The following is a 10906-nucleotide window of genomic DNA, read 5'->3' as shown; positions in this document are numbered from 1 at the left end:
ACACACACACACCTTCTGCGTAATGATGCCCCGCCCCTGCATCTTCAATTTCAGCGTTTTTTGTGAGAAAGAATTCCGAGATACGTTTTTGCGCCATGTCAGTTACTTGTCACTTGTGTTGTGCGTCACAACAAAACACTTTTTAGACACTAGATGTTTTTTCCACATCTTTTACATTTTCCTTCCCTGAAGCTAAATTATTTATTATAGAGTTTAAAATTATCATTTGAATAATAATATAGGGCCGTCCCTCCCTACAGGCCGATCATGCAGACTGCGTGGGGCCTCACCTTGCGGAGGGGGCCTTATGCGGCGCAATAGTGTGGCGTGGTTTCGCCCCCCCCGGGACAATGACGCTCGCGAAACAGAGGGCCTCATCATATAACTTTGCGTGGGCCCTCATGTTGGCCAGGGCATATGAGAGGGAGGAGATCCTGGCTCACGCTTCCTGCTCAGGCACAATGAAATGAAATAAAAAAAATAATTATAATAAAATGTGCAGACAGAGGAGCTCCGCCTGCCTGCCGCTAGGGGGCCCTGCAGCGCCCTCAGCACCCCCCTTCCTGCGCCCCTGCCTACAGTAGAATACAGGAGACGTTGAGGATCATCCTCTTTAAGAATAATAGGTGTGTTTTCAAATTGAATTATTTAAAAAGATAAAACACAATTAGTGCTGTGAACAAGGAACAAGCTGTCAGAGGATGTACTGCATACTGCTTTAACAAATAGATCGGACATGTTGGTCAATTCATCTTTTTGCTGTATAATTATTATTATTATTATGTTGTAGTTGTAAAATCTGCGGTGTAGGATTTACCTCGTACTAGAACGTGTCCAATACAATTCAATAAATACAACAAACACATGTTAGTCTGTGTATTTAAATGTGTGTGAACAAACCTCACAAACGGCGCAGTGGTTCTCCTCGTTCTGTTCCTGGATCAGTTCTGCCAGGAAGTACGGCTGCTCCATGACGGACAGGACTTTGGTCTGATCCACAAAGATACGCATCAAATCATCATGGTCTTCAACCCTGGGGAGCACAAAACAGAAGGAGCATTCACCTTAACTCGCCACCAATCCTATTAAAAGGAATCAAAACACTCTCTAATAACAGAAGGCCGGCTGATAGTCCTCAAACAACTCATAATTATGACTCAGCTGCTTTTTTAAGCTTCTTTTAGGTCATCTTTTCGGATGTAAGGAACATGTATCATCTTGTTGAGAGTTCTTCTTCCCCCTAGTGGACACAAAATAATCAATGCAGCTTCAACTTTACCCACTTACACAAAAGATCAACATCTATTGAATTCTGCTGACAAATTCACTATTTTCAACAATATGTGTGCTTGATACTTAACTGTTAAAGTTAATTTATCTATATAGCACATTTCAGACACAAAGGCAACTCAAAGTGCATTTCATAAGCGTTTAGATACAGAGCAAATCAAACGGAAAACAAGAGAGAAGGTGGTTAAAACATTGGAGATAGTAGACTGACTCTGCAAGAAGTCCAGAGGTATAATAATAAAATGTATTTAGATGGGAATGCAGCAGTCAATAGAAAGGTTTCAGACCCAATTTAAACAAATCGTAATTTTTCATAACATGCTAAAAAACAAAGACAAACGTTTCCATGGATGTCTTCCACTGCCCTATATGAATGTGTACTGTACGCATTTGAGCCAAACATATATTTTACGTAATTGTAGGGGGAAGGAAGGAGGTGAACCCACCTGGCGGGGCGGATGAGAAGCTTCGGACAGTGCTCTTGTCTGTGGCAGATGAACGCTGAGCACTGAAGGTCAGTCAGACGCTGCAGAGGATCAAACACCTCCTCCAGAGCCTCCTCTGCACAAACAGCAACACAACACTCTTTTGGGTTCTTTTTGTTTTCTAATGTTTAATTGTTTCTGTTAGAAAAATCTCACTGGTCACCAGCTTGAGCTTCAACATCAGGATCCATGTATGTATGATTCTCTCAAGAATGGAAGTAGTCATCATATACACAAATTCTGACTTTTTCTCAAAATCTCAAAATTCAGGCTTTCTCTCAAAATTCTGACTTTATCTCAAAACTGACATTTTCCCTAAAAATCTAAAAATATTAACTTTTTCTCCAAATCTCAGAATTCTGACTTTTTCTCAAAATTCTGACTTTTTCTCCAAATTCTGACAGTTTCTCTCAAAATCTAAAAATGTTAGCTTTTTCTCAAAATCTCAAAATCCTGACATTTTCTCTCAAAATTCTGACATTTTCTAGGTAATCACACATCCTGTCATGTTCACAGCTACAGTTGGGATACCTTTGTTATCATGTCACTCTCATATTGGAAGAGGACATTCATTATTTTCCCAACAGTTTATTTCTACTCTTTTAATTTATTATTATGTGCAATGCCTTGTTTTGTTTTTTGCTGCTGCAACATAAGTTTCTCCCACATTGTGATGAATAAAGTACATGTTATCTTAACTGATGAACTGAGAAAGGAATTTAAAGCAGCCGTTCACCTAAAACCCCAGCGTACGGGCTGAGCAGGAGGATGTATTCCAGCTCTGCGACGGCGTTAAAGACAGCTCTGTGAAAACAAGCAAAGCAACGAGGGATTTAATGTGGCAGACATTACATTAACCTCTGTGAATCTGTACTCTGTGGGGGCTTCTGTGTCACTGTAAAGGTCTCTGCTGTGGGACTCATAAAGGAATTCTGATTCTGATTACTGAAGCACATTAGAGTCATCTAATAATAATCAACGTAATGTAGTTATTTGGGAGTGAAACCCTGACAGTGTAACAGTCCATCTGTCTATAATCACTACACACAACTAAAAAAGTGCTGACAAATATGGCAATAAATGTATTCCTCTGATGATTAAAGGTGGGGTAGGTCATTCACTTCAGAACGCTTGTTATATTCCATGGAATGCTCTTAACATCCCGATAGCAATGAATATCTGAAGTGCTTTGACAACAAATCCAAAAACAAAACAATGTCATCTGTGGAAGCCGTGGCGCTGTAAAAAGCACGACCAATCATCTGAGCCGGCTAAAGTAACTGGATGGCCTACCTGCCTGTCAGCCTTCCATCTGTGCACAAACTTATCTCCTGCCCTCATTGGTCATGTGCGCGTTCGTGTGTGTTGGAGGAGGGGCTCTGTAAGGAAGTCTGAAGGACGGTTGTGTATTTTCAAGTTCTAGCGCACTCGAGCTGGTTTCTCCATTATAACCTACCCCACCTCTAAGTGTTGAATAACACTGTAAAAAAACAACAAGATTTTTCGGAAAATTAAATATTCCAAATGAGAATTCCACAGAAAAGGATTTATCTACTTTTATTTTTTCATACCTTAATATTTCTTTTACACTTGCTGTGGCGAAATCCGTCTCTGCCACGAAGAAGTGGAGGAAGAGTGTGTTCAAAGGCTGTGGAGGGAAGATCTTTTAGCAAGTGTTCTCAACAGGTGTCTGCTCGAGCCAAAGATGTGTGTAGTACAATGACACGCTAAAATATCTGAATTCATGAACGGTACAGACTGTGCATGTTTCAGCGCTGAAGTGCTTCTGCAGGAACGCTTCCCAGCGAGTCTGATCCACCAAGTCTCCAACAGGGTGATCGAAGAAGGAAGCATGAGCCAGGATCTCCTCCCTCTCATTGGCCAGAGTCACCGCCAGATTGGCTTTCTCTCTGGAGAAACGGGAGAGGAAACGAGAACCAAGGGGTCATGTTGAGATAACAACGATAAGCACATCATCCGTATTTCTGATTACCTGCAAGGTAAGATGTCACAATGGGAAGAACCACATCAAATAGTTCATACAACCATTTTAAAATCTTCTTTTGTCCTAAATAATCCACCTTTTCTCAATCTACCTGCTCATACTGTATGTTCCATCATCATTAATATTCAGTATCAGTATAACAAAATGGCATCCAACCAAAAATGCAAACATTAAAAAAGTGCACATACTGTAAATATATACATATAATGAATGATACGAGGATATATATAATAACATAATATCAATTATAAGATATTAAGGATTATGAATTGATGTGTACAGTATGACTAATACGCTAGTATGTCATATGTTTAGTACATAAATACACTGTTATGTACAATAATCAGTTACATTTGGTTCAGAGTTAAGTAGCAAGTGAGTTAAGATAAACTACGTAATAACAAGATACGTGATCTTGAAGAAGCCACCGTGGCTGTAAATGCTTTGGCTAACTGTTGTATGACTGTGTGTTTTAAAATGGTCTGTAACTGTGCTGTTACCATTGTTGGGCCAGGACTCTCTATGGTATGTTGTCATGTTTTTATCTTAATGATTATCAAAATCATGTACAGCTGACATTATCAAAGCCTAGGTGAACCTCTTATTAGAAATCCTGGTAAGTACTCTCTGAAATATATACTTAAGACACTAAACAAAGAAGTGTTGTGTCTCACAGCAGATGGATCACGTTGACTCGTCCAAACACTGCTCCAGCTTCAGGGCTGATGAGGCCGTTGATCCCCTGAGCGTCGGCTGACTCCGTCCTTCTGACATTCACAGCTTCCTCCTGGCCACTGGAGGAAGTTATCGTCCTCATCTTCACCTGGACTCACTGCTTTTCCTAATAGAGCACTGGATCAGGTCAGGCATGATAACATAAACAACATTAATGATGTATGTTAGCGTGATGTAAGTAGTGGTGCAGGAAGATTTTGGATCCTTTAGTAAAGTGTAAACATACTAATACCACAGTGTAAAAAAGCTCTGTTACAAGTGAAAGTCCTGCATTAAAATTATACTTAGGTGAATGTGTGGAAAGTTTATACAATACAAAATAACTTCAAATATTAAAAGTACAAAAATGTCCCTTTTACACTTATATAATGTATATTGGATTACTCTAAACATTGTTGTAAAAGCATGTTACTGCTGTAGCTGTAAATAATAGTGAATATATACACATAACATTACAGTTATATTAATATTATATTAAAACTAACTATCAGTTTCTATGTAATCATAGTTAGTTTCATCCCAACATTGCACAACAATTGTTTGTTTTGTACAGATAATTGTATTTTTAAGGACATTTCATACTCATAAAAGTTGATGGGCTGACACCAAACCTCATTTTCAATATAGTAAACAGTGAATGAAAAGGCTATCAGAGCTAAATGGGTATTTAACAAATATTTAGTAAAAAATGAATGCTGGTTTAGCATTAGCTTGTTAGGCTAGCTAGTTAAAATCTAGATGTTAGCCAGACCAGAACACCTGTTACTCACCTGTCTGTCACAGTCCCTGAATAAACAACAAAGTTACATTTATTGACAAACCTTGCAATAGCTTGTAGTTGAAATTAGAAAGTGAACATAGCAGTTAGCTCGATAAACTGTTAAGTTAACGGAACATTTTCTGTTGTAGTCTAAGCTAGCCGTTAGCTCACACAAACTACGTAACCATAGTAACAGAACGCTGCACCGTTTTCAACCATGGTGCTATGGTGCATTCAGGTGCTGCTCGGACGTTCTCGTGTCCCGAGTTTGAAAGTCGTTCTTCCTACTTAGTTTCGCCCCAAACTTTTAGATTAAAAACCCATAAACCACTAAAGTATAGATTTACTCTTGCTTTTAAACAAGGGAAAGGATAATGTCTTGCGTGTCTTACTAATCTAGGTCACGCAGCAACATCGATTGCAAAAGGCCGGTTACAATTTCACAACAATTTACTACCACATTTTAAATAACATCATGTTAAAAATAAATAAAACAATGCAATACGCAAATTAATAAAACGTGTCTTACCATCAACCCAACATGTATGTTTGTTCTCCATTGCTTTGCGTATTGTGATGTCAAATCGGATTTTGTGTAACAAACTTTTCGTCGCGTTGTCACATCAATTTGGATTTTCCCATCAAGGAAGTCATTTCTACCGATTGTTATAACAACACCCGAATGCAACCCGCAAAGCATTCTGGGTACTGTCATGGCGGCTCGCGCCTGATGTTTGTAAAACGTTTGTTTCCAGTTTGAAGTTTTGTGGTTTTCGAAGCATTTTAATTGTTTTCTGGTGTTTTTTGGGGGTTTAACCTGCCAATAAAGATGGCTTCAACCGCGGCAGGCAAGCAGCGGATCCCGAAGGTGGCGAAGGTAAGAAAACAAAACAACAAATAAAAAAGCCATGAGCTCCGGAGCTAAGCTAATGCTAACAAATAGATAGCACTGGAGTTGAATTTAGCAAAGCGTTAAGTGAAGACCACAGATTGTATGTTTATGTAAATAAGAATACAAGTATATATTATATTGTTGTTTTAGAATGGTAACGTTAATCCTAGCTTTCAGGAAACTGCATTACCTGTGAAACAGTACACTACCTTTCATATCTGTAGTAGTTTGTCCGACATGCTGCGTTTTGATTGGGTTTCATGTGTTTTTTACTGTAAACAAAGTGGGTAGAAGTACTCAGATCTTGTACTTGAGTAAAAGTAGAAGTATTCAGATATAGTACTTAGTTAAAGTAGAAGTACTCAGATCTTGTAGTAAAAGTAGAAATACTCAGACCTTGTACTTGAGTAAAAGTAGAAGTACTCCGATCTTGTACTTGAGTAAAAGTAGAATTACTGAGATCTTATACTACTAAAAGTAAAAGTGCTCAGATCTTGTACTTGAGTAAAAGTAGAAGTACCAGAGTGTAGGAATACTCTGTTACAATTAAAAGTCCTGCATTCAAAATGTTACTCAGTAAAAGTAGAAAAGTATTCTCATCAAAATATAGTGAAAGTAGCGACAGTAAAAGTAGTGATTGTGCAGATTGGTCCATTTCAGAATAATATATATGATATGATTATAATGATTGAAGCACTGTAAAGACATCATGCCCATGTCTGCAGACACATCATGTATAAAACGTCTTGCTGTGTTTCAGGTGAAGAACAAAGCTCCAGCAGAGGTTCAGATCACAGCTGAGCAGCTGCTGAGGGAAGCCAAAGAGAGAGAGCTCGAACTTCTGCCACCGCCACCCAAACAGAAGATCACTGATGAAGAGGAGCTGAACGATTACAAACTGAGGAAGAGGAAGGTGAGTGCTGACACCTGACCAAAACATATAAGATTATCATATAAGATATAAGATTCTCCAAGTGTGAGATCATGTCTTTTTTTATTGTCAGTTTTTAGATTTTATATGATGTGCAAAGTTTTGCTTTATGCTGCTGCAACACAAAACATTTTCTCCCAATTGACCATAAAGTACATCTAATCTAACTAAGACTTTTGTTTGCTCAAAACTCCTTAAAAAGACAAGTTTGGTGTTTTCTTTTAACCTTGTTTCGAACCATTCTCCTCCTTGTCTCTCAGGGGTTTGAGGACAACATCAGAAAGAACCGAACGGTCATCAGTAACTGGATCAAATACGCACAATGGGAGGAAAGCCTGAAGGAGGTCCAGAGGTATTTTACCCAAAGCCAGGAAGACGTTTTATTCCATTTCCCCCTGTGCTTTATACGTTTCCCTCACCTCCTCCTCCTCCTCCTCTGGTTTCAGGGCTCGTTCCATCTACGAGCGAGCGCTGGACGTGGATCACAGAAACATCACGCTGTGGCTGAAATACGCCGAGATGGAGATGAAGAGCCGACAGGTGAACCACGCCCGAAACATCTGGGACCGAGCCATCACCATCCTCCCCCGCGTCAACCAGTTCTGGTACGTGTGGCATAACAACCTTCGCAACAACAAGTCTGCGGACTTGTCAAAGCATTCATTCATGGTTTTTACTAACCGGTATCAGTATGTTGTTACTTCGGCATGATCTTGAAACGTCTAATGCAATTTAATCACGGTCAAATATGTTTATGTTGTTGTAGTTGTAGCTCCCTAGCCAGCGAGTCTTGTTTGAATGATGCGAGTAAACACAGCTGACAGCCGCGGTGAAACTCGAGCGCTTAGAGCGATGCGATAAGAGCAAAGAATGTACGTTTGAAACTCCACAAAGCTCGCTCCATGTGTGTGACTCAAACTGTCTTTGTAGCTTCTCCTCTCTGTATTAAGTTATCCACATACCTTCCTGTGCTTCAATGGCTTTCCCTTTGTTTCCGGTAACAGGTACAAGTACACGTACATGGAGGAGATGCTGGGGAACGTGGCGGGCTGCAGGCAGGCGTTCGAGCGCTGGATGGAGTGGGAGCCCGACGAGCAGGCCTGGCACTCCTTCATCAACTTCGAGCTGCGCTACAAGGAAGTGGACAAAGGCCGCAGTATTTACGAGAGATATATCCTTTCAAATGTGTTTTCAGAGCATATGATTTATTGTATTTCTGTCAGGATGTAAACAAACATAGCAAAACAAAACAACAACATCATATTACCCACTCGTGCTTTAACTCTCGCCTAAGTACTTCTTATGTCCACACAGCTTTAAAAAAATCTTCCAACGCTTCTGCCCATTCACTTTGAATGGGGGTGACGTCACTTTGCCTCGCTTTTCGCCGAACTGCATTGTGGGGAAGCAAAGCGAATATTTCCAGGATTTTCAGGATTCAAAAGTTGAGCAATGTTCAACTTTTGAAGCTGAGCTGGAAGCACTAGCCAATCAAACCGCGTGCAAGCTAGGAGAGCCAGACCGCAGTTCAATTCTTCATATTCCGAACGAGAAAAATTACGGTAGCAAATCACCCGGTTCTTTACAACCAGAACTGTTTACCGGGATACAAACAGGAGGAACCAGGCATGGAGGGAGGTGGCAGAGACAGTGGGTGAAACTGGTAGGTTTTCGCCTGTTTGGGGATTTTATATATATATATATACTGCTCGCATTAAATCCCCGGGGTTTTTTGCTTTGTATGCCGGGGGCGGGAGATTCATGTGATTGGTTGTTGGTCGCGTTGCTCGCAAAAAATCCCCAAGCTCTCAGACACGCCCAGCTCCAAGATTTTCAAGATTTGTTCAAAGCTGCTGTGTGGACGTACCGTTACTCAAGACTATTCAGATAGATAAATCAAAGTGTTGCAGACCGTTTGTGTTTCGTGCAAAAGGTTATTGGTACCTCATGTTAAACTTTGTAGTCTTTTAGTGAAGATAAAAGACTACAATTCCCACAATGCCAAGAGACTCGTGTAGGCAACCTGTGTGGAAGACGCCAACTAGACACAATTGAATTATTTTAATGTTTATTATCTACGGAAAAAAAATTATCTACGTTTTCCTTAGCATTTTATTAGATTTTTGCCTTTTTGTTTTGATTAGTTTCGACTCTTGTAAATTATTTTTTTTTTTTTTTTTAAGTGTGGAAATAATTTAATGTTATATTGATGAACCACACGAGCTGCATCGCTTCACTCCACCCTAACTACTCAGAGTGAATCTAATCATTTGAAAGATAACACGTTAGAAATGTCTGTTTTTGAAAAGGCGTCAACATGGACTTCTAGAAACTCAGGAATATGTATCCGCTGAGAGGAGGAGGTTTTTATGCTAAATTAAAACCAGAGCGATCAATAAGGACGGCACAGGGGAAGGTGATAATTACAAAATAAACAAAAAAAGGCAAGTTATGTTATTTTCTCAGAAACATAAATAAAGTTGAGTTCATCCTAATCAGGGCTGCATATAACACTTTCTTTTACCCTCTATTTTTATTTTTAACTGCACAGAAAGGTGTTTGTTAAAAGTGTGCAGAATATTTTACACATGGTTGTTTTCTGATGTGATTATATTTTCCCCAGTTATTGGTTTAATGGCTTCGTCCAAACAAAGGTAATTAGTGAGAAATATCCATCACTATTCCCCAAGAACTCAAGATAAAATCTTAAACACGTCTTGTTAGGGCTGCTCAATTCATCGCAATTACGATTATGGCTTGCAACGCTTACGAAAAACAACGTAATCTAAATAAAACGATTATTATTTTATTATTATTATTTTTGGTATTTCAGTTGAATTATACTTAACGTTCAGGGGAATCAACTGTTAAAAACACACAGGTCACATTTTTTTCTCCAATAAATTTATATTTTCAAAGTAAATGGATAATCGTTTTTAATAATCGAGATATTAATTATTGACCCAAATAATCGAGATTATGTTCTTTGCCATAATCGAGCAGCCCTACGTCTTGTTGTGTCCGATCAACACTCGAATACCCAAAGATATTTAAGTAACAGTGAACCAGAGTAAAGCCGTAAATCCTCGCGAAACCAGGGACTAATTGGTGTTTCTTTGCCTGAAAATGCTTCTTGTTTGTGGTGAGAAGCTCCTTGACTCCTCTGCACTCGTCCTCGTTCACCCCGAGGTGAAGAACTGGATAAAGTACGCTCGTTTTGAGGAGAAGCACGGCTACATCGCTCACAGCAGGAAGGTGTACGAGCGGTCGGTGGACTTCTTCGGGGAGGACTACGTGAACGAACACCTGTTTGTGGCCTTCGCAAAGTTCGAGGAGGCGCAGAAAGAGGTGAGCGACTGATCCAACGTGACTTCAGATTACAGAAACAATCCTTTGGGTTTGTCAAAGTCACCTTATTGTCAATCTTTCTGTTTGTTTGTACAGACGGAGAGATCGATATAGACACGTTTGTTCATATGCACACATTAAAGACATACATAAAGCACAACATTCCTTATATACAAAATAACAGTCACTTCCCCTAAAGTCAGTGGTTCCCAACCTGTGGTACGAGGACCCCTAGGGGTACTTTAGGGGATTGCAGGAGGTCTGAGAAAGATTAGGGATTTCAATTTCTATCCAAATAGAAATCGTTTTCATTGTTTTTGAATCACAAGCAAGCTCAAGTGTCTCATTAAAGCTCTAGTGACTTAATGAAAGATGTTGACACTGCTAGAAGTCAGTCTTAATATTGTCATTGTATGTAGTGGCTTTTTAACCTTATCCAAACTCAAGCCACTGAGGGATG

The 10906-nt window shown here is 39.5% G+C and overlaps 2 protein-coding genes across 4 annotated transcripts; one reads left to right on the top strand and one right to left on the bottom strand.

Moving 5' to 3' along the window:
- Positions 1-844: 844 nt before the first annotated feature.
- LOC104944473 (uncharacterized protein C20orf26) lies at positions 845-5435 on the bottom strand. 3 transcript variants are annotated; one of them, XM_010770009.1, is made up of 7 exons: positions 5337-5435; positions 4455-4632; positions 3535-3685; positions 3347-3423; positions 2512-2579; positions 1737-1851; positions 845-1033 (listed from the first exon to the last, which is right to left on the bottom strand). In XM_010770009.1, exons 2-7 carry the CDS (start codon positions 4595-4597, stop codon positions 868-870), a joined length of 720 nt encoding a protein of 239 aa, XP_010768311.1. In that variant the 5' UTR covers positions 4598-4632; positions 5337-5435; the 3' UTR covers positions 845-867. The 3 variants fall into 3 exon arrangements, with proteins under 3 accessions (XP_010768311.1, XP_010768310.1, XP_010768312.1); XM_010770008.1 differs by having other exon boundaries at positions 4455-4621; XM_010770010.1 differs by having other exon boundaries at positions 4455-4612.
- Positions 5436-5991: 556 nt separating this feature from the next.
- Positions 5992-10458, top strand: crnkl1 (crooked neck pre-mRNA splicing factor 1). Its single transcript, XM_010770011.1, has 6 exons — positions 5992-6152; positions 6928-7080; positions 7359-7450; positions 7545-7703; positions 8103-8269; positions 10268-10458. Exons 1-6 carry the CDS (start codon positions 6105-6107, stop codon positions 10456-10458), a joined length of 810 nt encoding a protein of 269 aa, XP_010768313.1. The 5' UTR covers positions 5992-6104.
- The last annotated feature ends 448 nt before the right edge of the window (positions 10459-10906 follow it).

The sequence above is a fragment of the Notothenia coriiceps genome, unplaced genomic scaffold (assembly GCF_000735185.1).
Source record: "Notothenia coriiceps isolate Sejong01 unplaced genomic scaffold, NC01 NC01_scaffold00008166, whole genome shotgun sequence".
NCBI classification, from domain to species: Eukaryota; Metazoa; Chordata; class Actinopteri; order Perciformes; family Nototheniidae; genus Notothenia; species Notothenia coriiceps.
The sequence above is the reverse complement of the archived record's forward strand: the minus strand, read 5'-3'. Positions and strand labels throughout refer to the sequence as shown.

Coding starts and splice junctions, on each gene's coding strand:
- crnkl1 (XM_010770011.1), top strand. CDS start 6,105: ATGGCTTCAACCGCGGCAGGCAAGCAGCGGATCCCGAAGGTGGCGAAG. Junction 6,153..6,927: donor GGATCCCGAAGGTGGCGAAG/GTAAGAAAACAA, acceptor GCTGTGTTTCAG/GTGAAGAACAAAGCTCCAGC. Junction 7,451..7,544: donor AGCCTGAAGGAGGTCCAGAG/GTATTTTACCCA, acceptor CTCTGGTTTCAG/GGCTCGTTCCATCTACGAGC.
- LOC104944473 (XM_010770009.1), bottom strand. CDS start 4,597: ATGAGGACGATAACTTCCTCCAGTGGCCAGGAGGAAGCTGTGAATGTC. Junction 3,424..3,534: donor TCAGCGCTGAAACATGCACA/GTCTGTACCGTT, acceptor TTCCCTCCACAG/CCTTTGAACACACTCTTCCT. Junction 1,852..2,511: donor CCCGTACGCTGGGGTTTTAG/GTGAACGGCTGC, acceptor CTGTTTGTGCAG/AGGAGGCTCTGGAGGAGGTG.